Source organism: Parambassis ranga, chromosome 3 (assembly GCF_900634625.1).
Source record: "Parambassis ranga chromosome 3, fParRan2.1, whole genome shotgun sequence".
Classification (NCBI taxonomy): Eukaryota; Metazoa; Chordata; class Actinopteri; family Ambassidae; genus Parambassis; species Parambassis ranga.
The window spans coordinates 3277107-3298694 of NC_041024.1; the positions used below are offsets into that span (position 1 = coordinate 3277107).

Genomic DNA, 21588 nt, shown 5'->3' on the forward strand with positions numbered 1-21588 from the left:
AACACAAGCAGCTGATTTCTCCGTGGGTGGACGAAACCCAACATGGAGGCATATGTGTAATTAGCAATACAATCTACTTGTCTAGAATGAAGTAACATAATAAAGCCCTGGATACCATCAGATTAATGCAGCCAATGGGGGAGATAGAGGGGATACAGCTGAGGGTGCACAGAATCAAGTTGCTATCCTTCGACAGAAAGACATTATGTAACTGCTACATGGAAACCACAAGCTGGTTTAAACTTACACTGCGCCTGTAGTCCCAGGTGTGCTTTTTTAAACTGCTCCTGTCAGATGAGGCCGGTGGTGACGTGGAAAAAGGGTGGAGACGAGCAGCCTTTGTCAAGTACATGATAGGCCAAGAGCAATTAAGATGTTAAAGCAGTTAGCTGGCCAACGAAAGGGCAAGTTGTTCAACTCACTGCAGTTTACTCAGTCTTACCCTGAGTTTTAGTGGGGGCTGTATCTGATATCATTATCGGTATTGCTGCTGTTAATGAGCCACATGGACAACATATTTCTTTCTAATTAATGCAACGCCTGTTTAATCCACTTTAAAGTTAAAATAAAATCCCTTAAGTGTAATCAGAAACACATTTCTAGATTTCCTGCAGCACCTATATAATGAACAGATGCAGCTGCATTTACTAGTAACACATCTGACCCATTGACATTTAATCCATGATTCCATGATGTCACCCTTTTGTTCCTGAAGCGCTAGTGTTAGCTTTAACATGGACGGCTTTGTAACGCATCGCATGCCTGTCATGCTTTAGCCTTGATTGACTGAATATAATCTGTTCAGGGGAGGAGGTCTGGCCACAAGTCATACTTCCTGGTTGAAACAAGACCGTCGTTATTTCCCTTTCTGCCAGCCTTTGGTTTTCTCAGCATTCTTTGACCGACACATTTTGGACAGCAGCTCAGCAATAATCAGAGGTAACAGCCTTCCTGAGTTAAACTTGATGAATCAATCCTTCACTCTTTGAACTGTTTGTTAATGATTTTTACAAGAAGTTGGATTGAGCCTGCTCATTTTCGGAAAGGACAACAATTACCATAAATACTCACTCGCACAATGACAACAGCTGGGATCATCTGCTGTTGTGTGTGTTGGCAACACAGCCGGCTGACAGCCCTTTATCAGGCCTGATTAATGTATTGGCAAGACAGATGAATGGAGACATTCCAGCCTCATGAAATTCCTCCGTGTTTTTGGTTCTGTTTACTTTTCCTGTTGCTTTGGTTACTTGAAAGGAAAAGATTTTATCAGAGAGAAATAATTGCTCAGGTTATTTTAAATAAACACTTAATACATACAAGCAGCCATTTATATGTTGTTCCAGGTGGTATAATTTTGCCTGATTAATGATTTTTCCACCAAATCCTTCTTATTTTGATCAGTGGGAACAACTCTGAGAGCATACTTGTGTGCAATAATGCACATAAAGTCTTAAAAACATGCATCTTTGGGCTGATTAGTTCTCTGTGTGTGTGCGCGTGAGAGAGATTACTGCACTGAGACATTACAGCTCTCCCCTAAGTGGCGCTAAATGGCGCTGCCACCTGTGCATGCAAAAATATAGGAAACACATGTTGCATTAACAATTCTCACAGCAGCCGTGGAGGCCACTTAACGGTGGCCAGAGTGGGTGTGTGGCATTACAGGTGCCCTGCAGAGATCACTGTTTGACCGCTGCAGCGGAATGTTTTTGATGTTTTGTCGGTGTCGGACACATGCGTGAAGGCAAGCGTACAAGCATGTTAGCGATGCACTACACAGTCCTGCCGATGGCTTCACACTATTTTGCTGCTCGGCAGGTGGTGTTAGTGGCGAGAGACGGGGCTCTGCAGCAGCAAAAGGCAGGAAGAGTGCAAGCGAGCGAGCAAATCTGGATGTCAACGATGCATATTTCAAAATAAAAGTGGCAGGTTTTATATAAGATAAAAGAAGCTAGCATGCTTGTTAGACTACAGCCATTTCTAGTGATAAATACTGAAAACAAAATGAGGACAGCCCATTCTAAAATGCACAATTTGGCTATTGTGTGATGGCATCTATTCCTGACACTCATAGACTTCTACTGGAAATGTCAAGGTTCGAGTTAAAACAACCCCAAAACATTTTACAAAGCAGCTAGCTTCCACAACCACACACACAATATGTAAACTCCGAACATTTTCAAAATTTGACCACGGGCAAAGTCTTCATTTCCCCGAGGAGTGAATGCCAGCCTGACAAAGCTTTGTCTATCTGTCACAGATATTTTCCCTGTCGCTTGGTTAAGTCTGTCCTGGGATGGACTCCAGACCCTGGTTGACCCTGAGCGGGCATAAGCGGATGTAGAAGATGGATGGATGTCTTGGCTGCAGGTAGGAGTCATTTTCTGATCTGCTAAATGAGCCATTTGTCAGCAGGGTCAGCCGTGACTTTGACCCATGGTCGTCAGCACAATTTGGCTGCTGTTATGCAGAGCAGGTTGTTTTAAGCCAGAAGAGTCAACTCATACATAAAATGTGGAGCGAGGAGAGGGTTGATTCAAGGAAACTTCAGTAAATCAGATCCTGAATAGTTGTTCTGTGATTTGAGGCTGTTTTATCTGATACTACTATTTATGTTTTTTTCTATTTGGGTATTTAAGTGATTTCCTTTTAATGCTGACTTCCCACTGCAGACATACTGCAGCAGGGTACCAAAACTTTTCACACCGGCCTCTGGACAAACATCAGACTGTGTTGTTTGTTGGGCCAGTGAAGTATGGATTATTATAGTATCTGAACTGAACTGGTTTCTTGAACTTCTTCTTCTAGTCTGAATAGTGGACATACGCTAATCACAGCGCTTGTGGTCTGTGTCACCTCGACACATGGTTACAGTGCAGAGAGCTACACAGGGGTCTGCCATCAACAGGAGTATAAATCAGCCTTTAATGGGCTGAAAGTTTGTGTGACTTTTGATTTATTTTGCTTATTGTATACTTTTGGTTTGGGCGTATATAAACAGACCCCTTCAGGCCTGAAACTGTGTTGTAATTTTCTTAACTTGGCACAGAGAATAAATGAACACTTCTGTCGGTAAGAAAGTAGTATCACCTCTCAGGGGGCTGACAGTCCTGTCAGCTTTCTGAGCAGTTGCCTATATATATATATATATATATATATTGGGACTTGAATCTGCAGCCTGATTCACTATTGTTTGTGCTGTGCACTAGAGCAGAGCATTGTAAACAACATTTATCAAGGAGCAGTCCATCTGCAGGAGTAAGGTGCTGTAGCTGTATCAGAGTTTACTCTTCAGAGTGGTGTTTGTTATGTTTTATTATTCATTCATTAAAAAAAGACAAAAGTACATCATAATCCTAAACAATGTTATGATACCACAGGCCGATATTATACCATAGAAACAACAAAACCAAAACAGATGACTCACAACTAGCTGTTAACTTTCTGCTGATCAGCTCCACTCATTTGTCCTTCCTGTTATTACGCAGCCAAAGTCTGACATTATGCACCGCACACATACTTTCCTTCCACTTCTCCTCTTTGTCCTTTGACAAGCACAGAATACCTTTTGAGAAAATAACCATAAATAACTCTCACTTTGTCACATGGCCCGGCAGCCATATGGTTTAAATCTGCACTACAAAGACTCACCCTGCACGTGACAATAGGACGCTATGAACAGTCAGGATCACCGAGCCCTCTGTGGCTCAGGATGATACAGGCTGTTTTCACAGCTCACAACTCAGCAGCTATACAAGCCTCAGAATATGCCTGACCCACACACTTTACTTGGGAAAAAAAATTGTTTCGGATTGCCATAAGCCACATTATGTAAGTGCTAAGTGTGAGGTATCAAGAGGAGCTGGCACCGTGCCAGGATGGTGTGTGTGTGTGTGTGGCTGTGGGTGCAGGTGTTGAAAATATCTTGTATAAAGAGTTCCTCTGAGGATATAAACACACAGTGTAATAATTTATTATATGCTGATGCAGTGATTATGTGGAGGAAATGCTGATGGACTGAGTGATGGCCTGAATGGAACTACAGACTGTGACTTAACTTGGAGATCTAGCTTTGATGTCATGGCCCATTATGAGCATATTTGTGGGCATACTGCAACTTTATCAGTAATAAAGCACTGCAACGTGCTGTGGAGCTGCACTGTAAAAGGTAGCTATACACACGGAAAGAGGTTTTGTGTTATGTTTGTACTCGCAAAAACATAAACCCTGCTGCACATCACCTGCACATCAAACCAATAAACCTGCAGGCATGATTAAGATGCAATATCATAACACTCACACTGATCAATTAATCATTTGTGTGTGATTTTTTTTTCCCCCAATAGCTCAGTTCTAAAACATGGCCATGATGTCACAACATCCTGTTCTGGTGTACACATGTCTTTAAGTGAGATTTAGGGTCAGCACACAGTGAAAAACTTTCCTCCTCTGACAGATGGTTGTAAAAACATCCTTCTGGTGCCAAACTCGGCACACTCACATCATTCTGCACAGTCCAAGTCATAAAAAGCATAAGATTTTTGGGTTAGAAGGCAGACTCACTAGACATTTGAAGCCATAAAAGTCATAGTTTATGATAGTTATGAACATAGTTTTTTTTCATGGTACAGCTGCTGTGAAAGGTCAGAATACAACCAACAAGACAACAAACAAGAACAACTGCGACAATAGAACGCATTGTCTGTGGATGTCATTTCAATCAAAGCTATCCACAGAGGGAGGAAGCACAAAAAGATGCAGTATTAATGAGCCACATAATCTTTTGTGAATAAATCCTTCAAATCATGTGACCTGATGCCACCTCGGATAAAGTATTTACACATTTTATGAATGATTATGTTTGTATCATTGTTGGATATCAGCTGATCACATGATGCCTGAGCTGTGCGCCATGTTCGGCGTTCAGCGTCCATTTACATTATTTTTACGCACGGTTACGCACGCGCAATTATGCGTCATTCTTAGGGATTAAGGCACAGCAAAGTGCTGAAAATAAATGTGAGGGTGAGATGTTAATGTGTTATTAATGATGATGTGTTGTGAGTGTTGCATATGTGTTTAAAATAATGCCCATGATGCGGACACACACACTCGGACAGTAGGCTACATACCTTGGAAGACTTCCACATCCCGACGATCCTCTATAGAAATAGTCCTCTTGAGAAAAAAAACTAAACAAATATTTTGTGCACTAAGTCCAGCAGACAGGAGAGAATATTACTCGCTAACTCTCCTTTGAGGAGTTTCCACGACAGAGTCATTTTTGCTTTAATAACTTTCCATCTGCGTCCGTGTAAAGGGATATTGTCATTTTGAGGTGGTATAAATAAAAAAAAAAAACTGGGAAAACTGCTGTCGCCAAGGCTCCAAGAGTGTCCATACAAAACCTGGGGCGAGTCATTTCTCCAGCCATGTTAAACTCCTGTGCTTAGCTCTCAACAACACAAGGCGGTTTTTGGCCTGTTGTGGAAAAAATGTGAAGATATATAAATAACTGTAGCCCTGGTTTATTTGATGCCTGTTATTAAATGCTGTCTTCTCCGTTAATGTTAAGTGTCCTTTATCTCTCCTTCAGGTTTTTATTGTACTCCCAATTTTTTTTTTCCTGGCATCGTATGAAAGGGGTTATTATTAATATTCTTAGTTTGCTAATTTGAGGAAAATTATACAAACATTCTTCAGCTAAGTGGTCAGAGGATGACTAAATTGTTGCCATTTGCATGGCCTACAGTTTCTGTCTCTAAATATAAATCTCATAAACCCAGCGCAAATTCTACATTAGTGCAAACAAATTGTTATAACTTTATTGCATAACAGCAAAACGATCATCCCTACCTTTCAGTTATTGACAGATGAAACTCATAAAGTGCGAATGCATAGCCTGTCTTGTCTAGAATTTAGATTTTGTGTCAGATTTGGAAGCCCGCACAGGTTCATTGATCAATCATTAGGCAAATCATTGGTCAAGACTGCTCTTAAAGGTTTGTCAGTGTGGGAGACACTATTATGAGAAGACTGAAACTTCTTTACTTGCCAAATTGTGTGTGTGTGTGTGTGTGTGTGTGTGTGTGTGTGTGTGTGGGTTCTGAGGCGTGCGTAAAACTTGTGGTGGGAGGGTGGGGATCACCTGCTGTTGGGCACAAAGTAACTGTATAGGGCGTAAAAAATAAAAATCTACTTTAATCACACGTCAGTCTGAATGGATTTTGAGTTAGTACTGTTTTTTCTGCTTATGTCTGTGCCGTTTCCTTTACTGGGGCTCTTGTCCAGCCCGCACAGCGACTCCGTAACGCCTTCCTCCATCTCCATATACTCCGCTTTGTCACCGAGCGAGGAGCCAGAGGGAGAGCCTTTAAATTTCCTTAGAAAGTCCGGGAAATACGGGCAGCCCGGGGGCATGCTCTCCACCACCTGCGTCTGGTCCTCGTTATCTGTCTCCCTGTGATAAAAGTAGTTGAAGTTGGACACTATGACTGGGACCGGGAGCGCGATGGTTAACACGCCCGCGATCGCGCAGAGGGAGCCCACTATCTTCCCACCGACAGTGATGGGCTTCATGTCACCGTAGCCCACCGTTGTCATGGTCACCACGGCCCACCAGAACGCATCAGGGATGCTCGTGAACTGAGAGGTGGGCTCGTCCGCCTCGGCGAAGTACACCGCGCTGGAGAACAGGATGACGCCTATGACCAGGAAGAAAATGAGGAGGGCCAGCTCCCTCATGCTGGCGCGCAGGGTATGACCCAGGATCTGCAGCCCCTTGGAGTGCCTGGACAGTTTGAAGATGCGAAACACCCTGACAAGGCGGATTATTCTCAGGATGGCGAAGCTCATCGCCTGCTGCCCGTTGCCCTGGTGCTGCGCCAGGTCCGTGCCAAGAGTTATGAAATAAGGCAAAATGGATACAATGTCTATTGAGTTCATAATGTTTTTAAAGAAAAGGGTTTTACTTGGACTCGCAAAGAAGCGAACTATAATCTCAAAGGAGAACCAGATGATGCAAACTGTTTCCACGATGAAAAACGGGTCGTTGAATGGAGTAAATCCGTGGTCAGGCTGAGTGGAGTTGAGTCGTGGCTGTAGATACTCTTTTTCATCCCTGAACTCCGGCAGCGTCTCCAGGCAGAAAATGACAATAGAAATGACTATAACCAGGACGGACACCACCGCTATCCCCCGGGCCGGGCTGGAGCTCTCCGGGTACTCAAAAAGCAGCCAGATTTGGCGCTTGAACTCGTCCTCCGGCAGAGGCTTTTCCTCCTCTTTAACGAAACCCTCATCCTCACGAAACTTTAGTATAGCCTCCTCCCCGAGTTCATAAAACTTCACCTCCTCGGAGAAGATGTCAAACGGGACGTTGACGGGTCTTTTTAACCTCCCTCCTGACTGATAATAGTAAAGAATGGCGTCAAAACTCGGTCGGTTCCTGTCGAAGAAGTATTCGTTCCTCAGCGGGTCAAAGTACCTGATTCGCTTGTCGGGATCCCCCAGGAGAGTGTCCGGGAACTGAGTGAGAGTCTTGAGCTGAGTTTCAAACTTCAGACCCGACACGTTGATAACGACTCTCTCGCAGCAGCCGCACTCGCTGTAAACATTTTCGTATCCGGACTGTGGTCGCCTGTCAGTGATCGAGACCGTCTCCTCTTCATCATCCATGTTGCAAAGAAAACTCGACCTTTTGCTTCCCCGGTTCCCCCCCTTCTCCTCCACCACCACCACCTCCTCCTCCTCCTCTTCCTCGGCTCCCTCGGCCTCCTCTTCCTCCTCTATCATGATGTCCTCCTCGGATCCGAGCAGCGCCAGCTCCGAGTGGCGCAGGTCTCCGCCGAGTGTCGACCGGTTGCGTCTCCACCGTCCGACGCCGCGCTGCTTTTTCCGCTCTCTGAGAACTCTCTGCTGCTGCTGCTGCTGCTGCTGCTCGGGCTCCTGCTGGTGCTGTGGCGGCTGCGAGGAGGAGGAGGAGGTGGAGGAGGAGGAGGGGCGCGAGGCGGTACCGCCGCCGCTGCTGCTGCTGATGTTGGCGTTCGTGGAGGAGGCGGCGCGAGACTGATGCTGGCGGTTGTTAAGGAGATGAGCGCACGAGGAGGAGGAGGTGGTGGAGGAGGAGGTGGACCCCCCCACGCCGCCGCCGCCGCCTCCTCCTCCTCCTCCCTCCGCACCAGACGCACCTTCAGCCGCGGCCGCCGCCGCAGCCGCCGCTCTAGACTGGGCAGCCTGACGCTCCCTCTCACGCTCCCTCTCCCGTGCGCGAGCTTGGGCATATCCGTAAGGCAGGTGACTATTGCACCCGCCGTCCGCACCCACCATGGCAAACTCCATTTTAAGTCCGTGTGCGGTTCGGGGGTCCGTGAACGCTACAGTGACCGCCTCAGGGTGACGTGGACGCAAGAGCAGAGGATAAAAGTTGCAGTTCGGAGCGCGCGGAGAGAGAGAAAATGAGGCATCAACCGTTTCGACCAATCAGTGGCGAATAAGGAGAAAGTCAGAATACCAAACACACCTCAGTCAGGTCCATGACGAGAGCAGTCCGCGTAGCTACTTACATGATAGGAGATACTGATTAAGCCCCGTCTTCCTGTTTAGGCACAGCCCTCCCAATATTTTATGACATCATTACCATATAACCAAAAAATGTGTGCGGCCCGGTGGCACAGCCTGTTACGCAGACGCTGTGTCAAACTTGCAGCGCCCCTTTATTTGCTCAGCGGAATAGATCACCAAGTCAACAAGCTACACCATAACAGTCTCTCTCCTCCTCGGTTTCTCCGGTGCCCATCAGGTGGTTAATTTCACAGCGATCAGGGCTCGCACCCAAATGCGTCTCTTGGTCCTCCGTGGTCACTCACGGTTGCCATTTTATGTGATGAGATAAAAAAAAAGGACCTTCGTTGTTGTATTATGGAGCTCCGGTGGATGTGAATGACTTTATTCCTCTGATGCTTCCTTGAGCTGCGAGAAAAAGAAGAAAACAGCAGTTCAGGTTTTTCAAAAAATGTGCTTATATTTATTTATGTTTGCAGCAAAACGCACAGTCCAGCACGCTGCGCATGTTTTGTAATATGAGGCTGCAAACTTCATGGTAATATTATTATGATGATCATTATTATGAGTGGAGGGAGGGAGGTCTGCACACATGGAAGACATTCATGTTTAGAACACACATTACGCACGAAATCTCCTCCTGAAAGTAGCCTCCCTTCCATCTGACATTCATACTTACATGTGAAAAGGGGCCAAACGAAACCGCCTCAGCCCCCTTTACAAACAAATCTGTTGGAGGATGAGAGAGGAGGGGGGCGCAGGCTAGGTGAGGATGCAGTCCTTCGCTTTTTTTTGCTTAAATTCCCGTCTGGATTTTTTGGGGGTGGTGTAATATCACAGATCCCAACGCTGTGTATCCAACCAGCGGCCATCCACTACATATACATCCGTGCTCTGACGCACTCTGAGGAGGACACTTTTTTGGCTGCGTCTCGACGTCTTGTCTCAATTCAACAGGATCTATCGCCACTTCAGCCCCCGTTTCTGCTGCATCGCTCCTGGTACGCTGGTAGCAATAATCATTTACGGTGGAGAAAAAAGAAAGAAGAAGAAGAAGAAGAAGCAGGTGTGCAATCAGCGCCTCAATGACAGCTCCACACGATCACGGCCAAAAAGATGAGAGGCTGGGCAAAAGTTTACCTTCACGCAGGCGAGAGGAAATGTACCCATGGTGAAGTCTGAGCATCACACATCTGTCTGTCTGCTGCCGTAGCCCTACCTATACTCCTGTATCCGTTCCATTGTGTGTGTGTGTGTGTGTGTGTGATGATGGAGAGACTCGGTGAGAAAGTCGTTCCTGTACCGCAGCGCATGCAGGCGGTGCTCGGTCCTCCCCCAGTGGATGCAGCCGGTCACTGCGCACCGTGCTGCAGTCTCACACCCGAGCCTCCTCTGCCCTTTATCGTCACAGCTGGGTGGCAACCGGTGTCCTTTCAGGAAAAAAAAAGTAATCGATTACTCTGCATTTATTCCCCCAAGGAACATATGTATTTTTTTTTCAAAAGATCCAACCACCCCAATTAGATGTTTCATTTAATTATTGTTTATTTCCTTTAGTTGTAGACACACACACATCAGCAAATCAGCCTTATATGATCAAATAATCCAGTGATGTGTAGCTGCAAAATAAATGAAATAATGTCTTTTAGTCATCTACTTGTAAGTGACACTGCAAAGTGAGTGTGTAATGCAGGGCAGACAGGCCATAAATAGAAGCTCTGATGCTGGTCCAGGTGTGCAGGAAAGGTGCGCCCCATGCAACAGGAAGCCACAATTTATACTGTCATGTCCTGACATATTATGAAGATGATATAAATACAAGTATAATGAAACATGTATGCAACGCTCCTCTGTGTCTGTTCTCCCGTTTCTCTCTTTGTTTCCTTTAATCATAGAATTTGAATGCAATATTAAACCAGTTGTGTGTAATCAGAGATCATCTCCTCAGTTTGAAGAGGCTTACCTGAGTCGCTGTGTAACCTGATTTTTGTGGAGACGATACGGTTACTTGTAAGACAGACTTAACAAACGACTGTCTGAGTATTAATTAGTCAAACAATGCTTTACTATTGAGAAAGCAATTAAGAATGCATTTCTTATACTTTTTGAGTAATTGAGCATTGAGAAGCACAGACAAGCCGGAATAATTGATGTTGTGCTGATTTTTCATTAATGTGGCCACATTAGCAGCGAGTACAGTTTTGTGAAAATAATAATATACCTAACAAAAAAAAAAGTACAGCTCTTTGTGTGCTGGTGAATTGGTCCTTTCCGGAGCAGTCAAATGAAACACAAACATCTGATGTTCATTCACACTTATTGATCCATATTTAGCTGTGGGACAGTAAATGGCTAATCCATTGCACCGCCTAGGTTATGTGATTGCACAGATAATTAGGTTTTCTGCAGGTATACCCCTGCAGGCCATCAGAAGCCCAGCATTCAGTCCGGCCCATTGGATTCAAACTGTATGTACGTTTGACTCAAAAACTCTTTAATTAGGACAGGCAGAGTTCCTGTCCCTCCAAGGAATCCTAATAATCCCCTTAAGGCTGCTGTTTAAACCTCTACCTGTGGTATTCCTGCAGGGATATTTCTGGTTGATTCTCTCTTCTTCTTCTGTGCTGAGGAAATCTGAACAAAATGTAAACTCCAGTGTAGAGAGGCTTATGCCTGTGAAATAATCAGCAGTGCTGACAGTGCAAACATCACTCACTGCTGCTTTAAAGAGCTCGTCCTCTGCATTTGCACATACTTACCGACACATTAGAGGAGCTCTTTTCTTCTAGTCTGCAACAACATGTAGGCAACCTTCCACCCACCACACACACACACACACACTTTATGCACCCTGGCCCCTTGCACTTCATTGAGCATCCACCTCAGTCAGCACCAGGGGGAGTTGTGAGGTCAGTAATAATAAGAGGTGGTAGAGTGGAGATGCAAGGTGCCTTATTACACACAGGTTTAGATGGACTTTGAACTGAAGCCAGCGCTGCAACACATCAAATATTCCTCCGTGTCTTATGGGAACACACACAGAGAAGCATTAAAAAAAAGAAAAGAAATATTGGTCTCATGGACGTTGGACACAGGAGAATGCAACTTTATTTTTTAACCCTGAAGTGAACCCAGTGATGGTGGCCATGTCAGAATGAAACAGACTGATGTTTAATTCAGTCAGATTTTAAAAGTTGCCATGCTGGGATTCTCCATTATGCAATAATATGCAACAAGACGAGAAGATCAGTCAGCGAAAATATTCAGTTCAACGTCATGATATCAGGCTCTACATCTCAGTTTTGCTGCAGCGATGTTGTGCCTGTGACATCTCTACACCCACCAGAACCCTGAAAACCTTTAACCTGAGCGGGCAGCAAGACACACACCGTCCAGGAGGAGTCACTGTGTTAGTAGATTGATCTCATTTTAGTTTCTATATGATTGGGAATGTAGCAAAAAGGTAACCTTACAGTATCATGTGTAATGTGGCTACAAAATCTTTCCTTTATATTCATATTTAGAAGCAGAAAAACTGTGGTTGTAGCTGAGTTTTATTTTGATATATTGGTTTTATTATGCATGGAGCATGTATGTGGGCCTGCTGAGGTACACGTGTGTTTGTTCATATCAGTCTGAGGTAACATGGAAGGCTGTTATGGTGTTAAAGGTAGGGTGGGAGATTTTGAAAACTCAGTGAGAGTCAGCCAGATTTTGAAAGTAAACACACGCCCCTTTCTCTCGGAGCTCACCCCGAAGCCACGCCTCCCAACCAGTCTGTGACTTCGGCCATCATGCACGTACCTCTCTGGTGCACGCAGAGCAGGAAGAGAGTGACAACCAGCCAATACTCCGTGCAGGGTCCACCCGGAGGATTGGCTGATGTTTTTAGTGTTTTATAGCTTCCACAGATGATTCATATTCTTCGTTTTAAAGCGAAACTGCCGAACTAATTGGTTGCTATCGGATTGTAAAGAGAAGTTACACTAATTTACAATCTCCTACCCTACCTTTAAACCAAAGGGATTTTTGTTCAGTAGTAGAGCAGGTTGTTCAATAACCAGAAGGTTGGTGGTTCGACCCCAGCTCCTACCTAGTCATTGTTGTGTGTCACTGGCCCACCAGTGAGTCCTCCACTCACTGGTGTATAAATGTGTATGAGTGAATGAGTTGGTGGTGGTCAGAGAGGCTGTAGAATGCGCACCTTGGCAGCCAGGCCAGCTGTGTAGCTGTGGCTACATCTGTAGTTTATCACTGCCACTATATGAATGTGCTGTGAATGAATAATGCATCTGTAAAGCGTCCTAAAATCATCCTGTTAGGATGTTAAACCAAAGGGATTTTTGATTCATTTGCTACTGACAGGATGTGTGGCACATGAGTGTACATACCGACAATCAGCGTGGGTTGATTTAACGGTGACCTTATGGAGTCCAACATGAGGCTGGGGATTACTGTTGCGTGTGTGGTAAGATGCTGAAAACTTACACAAACAGAAATCCTACTTGTGATTTGATTCTTCATTAGTTTGTGTGATCTGATTTCTGCTCCTTCCTGCCTTGGAGGCTCAGAGCTCCACGCTGCGTTACCAGAGCTGCATTGTGCCGCGCATTTTTTTAAACTACCCATTGTAAAACTGACAGTTTAATTATAATTTTAAAGCAGTGACAGGGTCTTGTGGACAACTTTCTGAATTTTTATTTTTACTTTATTTTGACATGTATTTATTATTTAAATCTTTGCTTTTGATTCACTACTGATGAACATAATGTAGCATATCCATGTCAAACTATTGAGAATCTGTCCTGATTGTGTGTGTGGTGGTGGTGTGTGTGTGTGTGTTTCGCAAAGGCTGACAGCCTCTTATAAGAACAATCTGAACCTCTCAACCAGTTTTATTAGATGTAATTTGATGCCCTGCAGGAGTTTCACAGTCATATTTGGCCAATATGCTCGTCCTTATCAATCGGTTACACTCAGTTATTTGGGAAAATAAGACACAAAGTCAACTGTGCAATACAATTTGTATTAGTCCAACCACAAATTGAACTTTAAATTGTGTCAAAATCATGAGTGCATTAACCATATAACATATTATTCGGTTCAAAGTAAAATTAAATGCGTAAAGAGCAGATTTAGTACAGATGGTTTGTCAAATTTTGCATCTTTCAGAGACTCAGAGAGTCAAAAAATCACACAAATCAGATTTATGACAACAGTATTTTAATAAAAGATGTAACATGGCAGGTGTGGAATCGACCAGTGAAGAGTCATCAGCAGTCGATACACATAAACACACCTTCCACCTACTTCCACACTCACACAGCCTGCGCGCATGCAGAAACATCCAGTCACCGAACAAAAGTCTCGTCCTTGGCTGCGCTGTGGAGGCGTTTGTTTGGACCTGATGGAAGCAGGGAGAGAACGTGAGCGGAGCGGGCTGATGCAGTGCGTTTCAGGGGCCTCGCTGAGTGTTTTTGCGACAGAGTGGTTTGTAAGGGCTGTGATCAGGGACTCATGCAGAAGCAGCAGAGGAGGTGAGGCTCTGCAGAGAGAGGGAGGACAGAGGTGTGTGTGTGTGTGTGTGTGTGTCAGGCATGTTTAGGTTGTGTTGATATAAAGAAAGATGCTCAGGAGCAATGACCCATGAGTGAAATTTGTGATGTCAGCAAGATATATGACTCTGAGCTGGTTTTATACACAGCTTGTATGAGCTTGTACACCCGAAGGGGGGCTTCTTTTTATGGTGCTGCTTATAGTTATGAAGCAGAAAATCATCCCGGACCCAGACAGCATCACCTCGTCCATCACTTTCAAATTGATTCCCAGTGGACATTAAGGGCAGACCTTCTTCTTCTCCTTCTTGTGGGAAATAAGGATGCTAACCAGCACACCTCTCACTCATTTAAAGGATTCTTCATTTTCCATGATATTGACATGAACTTGAGAGTCTTTCTTGCCCTTTGCCAGATTTCTAACTTGACTATAAATAAGTTGCATATTGCTGTGGTGCATGAGTGGATGAAATGGTTTCAGCTCCACACTTAATAAATCAATTTTCAGTGCGGATGCGAATATTTTAAGAAGAATTAGCAGCTGTTACCGACTGTTCAGAAAATGACTAATGACGTGTTCTACTCTGAATACAAGATTAATCAGATATGACTGGTGTTCATTAAGGACAGAATGCATGCTAACAATGATGTATTTCAGCTGAGATTTCCTAAAGGAAGTATCACCCACTCAGAGGAATGAGAAGGGGAGGGGGGGGGGGGCTGTGTTAAAGTCCTTGCAGCCTTGTTAGGTGTGGTTGTTCAGCAGGATGCAGGGGGCGGGCGGGCGGCGGGGAGAGGAGCCCGAGTCCCTGGTGGCTGCAAGGGCAGACGGAGCAGCAGTTGGATGAACCGTGGCTGCTGCCCAAGTAGTTATATTGTACTGTCACTGCAGACTGTCCAGCTCGTGGTGCAGTGCTAACTTTTTACTGAATGCAGCAGACTACAGAATTTCTTTAAAAAAAAAAAAGAGAGAGAGTGGTCCTGGAGGCAGCTGTAGGAAGGCAGGGAGTAAGAAGTACTATGCATTAGCTTCAGGGTTTGTCAATAGCTTAGTGGTAGATGTAATCAATATTATAAAATCTGGCACATGTATTTTCTAACATTTAGACATTTAGTCTCCTCTTGACTGAGAATGCACATCCCTCCCTTCTCTGTAGAAACCAGGCTCCTACATTTCTACAAAGTGCTCCACAGACACAGTGACACAGTGACACCATCATCACTGTGAAAGCTCCTACTCAAGCGGCAACCTTCGGGGCTCAAAGTGGAAGCCCATGCGGAAGTGTCAAAACTTGTAATTCACGCCGCAACAGCTGGGGGCTGGCTCCAAAAGCGAGTAATTTCCCATAGACTCCCATGTTAAAATGGCCGACTTCACAGCAGAAAAGAACATGTTTACAGCCTGGTACAAAAAACCACTCTGGTCTCAGATGATAGGTTCTCTTCTAGTGTCGATTGTAGGGGGGGGGGGGGTGAATTTTTTTACAACTCACTCGTTTCAATGGTATTCTGACTTAAAATTACGCATAATTATGGGCGTTGCCGCTTGAGTGACAGACAGTTGCCGTATCACAGCGTGAGTTTCCTGCTTCCACGATCGCCCGCCCCCCTAAACCCCGGTCGTGCTCCCCCTCTTTGTCCATATTTGGAGTTTTGGCGGACGTGACGCTGCCAACATGGTGGCGGTCATCAACGTCCTGGAACCTCCCACCGAGCCTCAGAACGGCTCTTCAGAAACAAACGGGTGACGTCACGGAAGCTCTGTCCATAGTTTTTACTGTCAATGCTCCTACTTCATCCTAGAGATCAGTTCAGAATCTGAGGAGGAAAAAAAAGCTGCTGTTGGACAAAGCCTAACCCACCTGTGAGCTGGAGCACTGATCTCTTGCTGAATCTTGTTGGTTTCCTCCTGTAGTTGTCTCAGAGATCAGTGTAGTCGGCCCCTGTGACGGTCTGACTCTTCCAGATCATCCACCAGCAGTGCTCAGACCACAGAGACGCTACAAACTCGGTACAAACTCTATCATACCGCTCACATTGGGAAACAACAACAGTCATTCCCCAGGGTACCTGCCCCACTGCACACCATTTTGGATGTCTTTTGTTGACACTAGTCTGGTTGTTGATCACATGCTTTGTTCCACCGATTGTTTGCATGTCTATACAAAAGCCGACCTGCCGGAAATCCATCTGGAATCCACAGAGACCAGACTGAGTGTAGAAAGAGAGTTATAATGGCTGGCCAGGCTAGACTCTGGCTGTTTATCGTTCCTGGGTCTCGGGTCGGACGTGGTGGACTCAGGTCTTAGGCCCCGTTCACACTGGAGAAAGTCATTCCAGCTAGAGTAGGATTGAGCCCAGACAGCCTTTAAGCTGGATGCGTTCAGACCTATTTTCAAATCTGGCTAGCACACACTTGTGTCCGCACTCAATCCGGCTTCATCCAGCATGTTTGCTGTCCTCCAAACCACTAGGTGGCGCCTCGTAATATACAGAGTTCTTTCACGCCGCGGTAGGACCGCGTGTGCGCATGCGTCGTGCGGTTTTTTGTCCCGTGTCGCGCCCCTTAAACCGGAAGTAGCATGTCGCTAGCCGGATTCGCTCGCCACATTTGCGTTCACACCTGAGCCACATTTGAGCCAATCTGGCTAGATCCACCTCGGCTCAGGTGTGAACGCAAATGTGGTTCACACCTGGTGGAAATCAAACTGGATACAGCCGGATTCGAGGTGTTCACACTCAGAAAAAAACACAGCTGGATTGATCTGGATGCGGCCGAACCCTGCTTAAGCCACATTTTTTCCCCCAGTGTGAACGGGGTATTAGTCAAGGTTGCAAACTGCTGCAGAAATCTCTCAGGATCGACCTCAGAAATGGCAGATTGTCTCATGAATGTGTTGTGGTGATGCAGCTTCAGAAACTAGATAAGATTGACAAATATCTTGGAAAGCATATTGTCTGACTTTAGCGTCTCATAGTGCATCGCTTCAAGTTCAAAGAGTTGACATGAGTACACTCAGTACGACAGTGAATACAGAGGAAAAATGACACCCACAACGCAATGAAGCAAATTAATTACCGCTTCTGGTATCGGTGTTCTCCATCTCACTGTGGGGGCAGGTGTTTATTTTTATATTTCTGTGGTCCATCTGAGCCTCTCACCCATGTAATCTAAACAAGATCTCTGAAGATACCGCCTCGCTCCCCCTCATGCGTGTGGGAGGAAAAGGCCTTGAGCCGCGGGCCAAGAGGGAACCAGATGAGGATTTGCTCTAAAGTCTAAACAGGTAAGGAGGAAAAAAAAAAAGAAAAAAGCAGCGAACCGAGGCTGAAAAGATTAAAAGGATTTATGAGCAGCGCTATTTAAGCAGCAGAGACAGTTGCAGGTGGAAAGCTGTTACAGATGTTTGAGAGTAACAGGAGGAGCGAGACTTTTAACTCAGAGCAACAACGAGGCTACAGGTAGGATTGATTCTGTGCATACAGATTATAAACGGCTGAAACTTCATGTCTGGATTTAAACTTGAAGGAGAAATGTGAGAAATATGTAACATCCTGTTTTTATTCCATTTATATTTGGGTCTTTAATTTGATTAATTAATTTAAATTGATCATTTAATCTATGATCTTTTTTTTTTGCCAAAAGGCAGATAGAGTCATTGATAGAGTTGAATTGATTTTAGAATGTGGACATATATTCATCTCTGAAATTTCTTTAATGTAACATTAATGAAAATGTATTTTAAATAAATAATCAGTAATCCAGAAAACACACTGTATTACTTCTGAGCAGCGGTGGAGGAAGTACTGAAGCTTGGTACTTAAGTAAAAGTACAAACACCCAGCAAAATATATACTTAAGTAAAAGTAGAAGTGCTACATCAACAATCCTACTTAAGTAAAAGTCTTAAGTACTTTTAAATGTACTTAAAGTATTAAAAGTAAAAGTACTCACACACCGAATATATATTATTGATTTCCATTACAAAGGATCTGAACAGGTTAAAATAATCAAACAAATCATCTTAAAATTAAAATGGAGCATGTGTAGTTAATGTCCATGTTCAGTCCAGAAGCAGCTGTGGACAGGTCTGTGTGTCATGAGGCAGGCTGTGGGCATCAAGTGAACAGAGAGGCTGCTGATAAAAAACAGGCATTCAGCATTTTTACTGTGTCAGTGTTCCTGCTGTAGATTCATGTTATGATTCATGTTAATCAGACATTAATGGATGGACCTGTGTTAGCAGACAGCAGCTAACTAGTTAGCTAACTGAGCCAGAGCACCGGCATCATGACTGAGGCTCATTATAGAAACACAGCTGGCGTGACACCACCTCCATGCAGAGTCTGACCTCACATCAGTCCAGCACAGCTGTATGAACACAACTGTATTCAATAAAAATAAAAAATATGTAGTGGAGTAGAAAGTACAGGTAATAGCTGCTAAATGGAGTAAAAGTATAAAGTATGCATTATTTTTACTTAAGTAAAGTATAAATACATACAAATTTACTTAAGTACAGTAACGAAGTACAAATACTTAGTTACTTTCCACCACTGCTTCTGAGTATAGTAGTTTATATTGTTACAAAACTGATGTATATGTGATGAAAATAACTTAAATTACAGTTATTACCGGTATCTCCTGATTATTAAGAATAACCCACCAACAAAATATCACTGATCTTTATTGTACCGGGGTGCAGCTGCATGCTGCCCTTTAATGTTCAACAGATGTTATCCAACCTTTTAAAAGCCTGACAGTGTGCAGGATGATTACAGATTTGTAAGGATGTAAAAATTCCAGGTAATAAAATTAACAATTAACAAGAAAAAAAGTAATTTTCACATTTTTCCTCTATTATTATATAATGGATTTCTGTACAGTTCAGTTGCATGCTCCTTCTTAGCTCACAGTAACACATGATAACTTGTTGGTTCCTCTGATGTGAGCCATGATCCCCTCTTGTGGCAGGCGTGCGCACTGCACCCGGCAGAGGATGCAGCTGGTTGTCATGGCAGCGGTGCTGGCACTGGCGGGGGCGGATCCGAGATGCAGCCCCGGCTGCCATCCAAATAACGTCACAATCGCCGTGGAGAGCTGTGGCATGAAGGAGCAGGTCTACACCACCATATGTGAAGGACAGTGTCACCACCAGGTGACGAATGATTCACACTCTGAGCACACACGGCACACACTGGCTTATTCTGCTTATGTGCAAGTGAGACAGTGTGAAGCTGAGTGATTCCATTATGGTCAGAAATAGGTGATATTATATGTGTATTTAATTCAGGAGATCAACTATGATTACCATGAGGAGGACACGCCGCAGAGCATCTGCAACGGGGACTGGTTCTACGAGGTGAAATACATCGCGGGATGCCCTGTGGGCGCCACCTACCCCGTGGCCCGAAACTGCAAGTGCACTCGTTGTAATGAGGAGGACACGTACTGCGGCCACTTTCCAGAAGACATACTCAGCTGTTCGTTCCCTCTGTTCTAAAGAACCACCATGCTGTCTCTACAATAAACAGGCATCACTGACATTTATGGCTTTCGTCCTTTTTTTCATTGTGTAAAGTGCCTCTTATCTCTTATTGTAAGAAGTTTTCAGCCTGCTCTGTAGGTGCAGCAGTGAGATTGTGACTCTTCTGGTTAGAAAAGGCTGATGAGAGAATAAACATCTTGTAACAGTTTCCCCTTTTTTGTCTATGACACAGTGACAGACCCCAAAAATTCAATAATCCAGTGCTTCAGGTTTTTCTGTGGACGGCCTCGCCTCTTTTTTTTGACAGGTGGAGATGAAAATATAGAGCCTGCGCGTCCAAAAGTTCCACCACAGTGCCTGCATACTGCAAACTGCAAACTGCCATGTTAGCATGATATCAATCACTCCCACTGCCTGATATTTAAAGGTAGAGTAGGAGATTTTGAAAACTCAGTGAGAGTCAGCCAGATTCTGAAAGTAAACACACGCCCCGTTCTCTCGGAGCTCACCCCGAAGCCACGCCTCCAATCACACGCATCACCTGAAGACGAGCTGCGGTCTGTGACTTCGGCCATCATGCACGTACCTCTCTGGTGCACGCAGAGCGGGAAGAGAGTGACAACCAGCCAATACTCTGCGCAGGGTCCACCCGGAGGATTGGCTGATGTTTTTAGTGTTTTATAGCTTCCACAGATGATTCATATTCTTCGTTTTAAAGAGAAACTGCCGAACTAATCGGTTGCTATCGAATTGTAAAGAGAAGTTACACTAATTTAACAAAAAGTGCATCAGAATGAAATCTCCTACCCTACCTTTAAGACCCTGTTTTTTTCCTGGACCATGTTGAATTTGCATCACTTAGCAAATTAATCTCACATCACACGAGGTAGTGGCCTCCTGTGGCCAAACATCAGGGCCACCTGGAGGTGACCACGATGGCGAAAACTCTGTGTGTGAGATCAGTATTAAAGCTCAAATATATATAAAAAAAAATATCATAATAAAATCAGTGCATTGTTCTGGTCTACAAGTCTACAACCTGAAGTGCGGACAGCATTATCTCCATGAATCTCTCTGAGGCTCTGAGGACTGCTATCACATACTTTAGGCCTCGCAGAGCCTCTAAATTCAGTGTCACGACAAAGAACTAGAGCGCTTTCTTTGGGTTTAAGTTGAGTCTGCTGTGCAGTAAAAACTTATTTAAAGTTGATCAATATTTCAGAACAGCTAGAAGTGCAAAGGTCAAAGCCACTGTGCTCCAACAATCAATGAAATGATCAATGATAGAAACACGAGCATACGTGGGATGATTACAAGAAGTTTTTGTTTTTTTTTCCAGTCTGGGATGACCTGAGGAGCTGAGGCGGATGGAGCGTACGCAGAGTCCGCAGGCGAAGCTGACCTAAGGTGCTTGTCGAGCAGGCTGGAGTGGAGAGATGGACGGTGGCCTGGAGGTACTGAGCTGTATCACAACAACATCTTATGCTCCAGTGAGGGCAGCCTGAGGGGCTCCAGCAGCAGAGGATGGATGTGTGACATCATCTGCCCTGAAGAATGCAGAGTCCAGGCATATTTCTTGTTTCAACAATGGCAAATAAACAGAATTAGTTTTGGGTTAAGTGGGTTAATTCTCTTATAATTAACTGTTCCCAGCCTGAGGCTCAAAGCTTCTTGCTATTTCTCTTTTTTCCTTCTTCTTCCTTCTCCTCCACCTCTTCTCTACTCTTTTCTCCATCTTTTTTTCCTTCCCCAACTTGTCCTCATCTTCTTTGTTTTCATGGAATTCTGTTGACAACACCCAGACAGACCTTCAACCTTCACCCCGGGTGTTCATGGATTTAGTTTGAGCCTTTAACTCGGAGCGGCCCCTCAGACGGACCTCCTGTCTCACATGTCCAGCTCGGTGTGAACGCCGCAGGCTGAAAATGTGCTGACAGCTTTCCGTGCGCTCAGGTCGCTGCCGTCTTTACATACAGCAG

General features: G+C 44.6%; 2 protein-coding genes across 2 annotated transcripts; one reads left to right on the forward strand and one right to left on the reverse strand.

Moving 5' to 3' along the window:
- Positions 1–844: 844 nt before the first annotated feature.
- LOC114433601 (gonadotropin subunit beta-1-like) lies at positions 845–19624 on the forward strand. Its single transcript, XM_028402243.1, has 4 exons — positions 845–939; positions 2264–2373; positions 19096–19279; positions 19415–19624. Exons 2-4 carry the CDS (start codon positions 2351–2353, stop codon positions 19622–19624), a joined length of 417 nt encoding a protein of 138 aa, XP_028258044.1. The 5' UTR covers positions 845–939; positions 2264–2350.
- On the reverse strand, positions 6208–8343 carry kcna4 (potassium voltage-gated channel, shaker-related subfamily, member 4). Its single transcript, XM_028401305.1, has one exon. The coding sequence runs from the start codon at positions 8341–8343 to the stop codon at positions 6208–6210; it is 2136 nt and encodes a 711-aa protein (XP_028257106.1).
- Positions 19625–21588: the final 1964 nt, after the last annotated feature.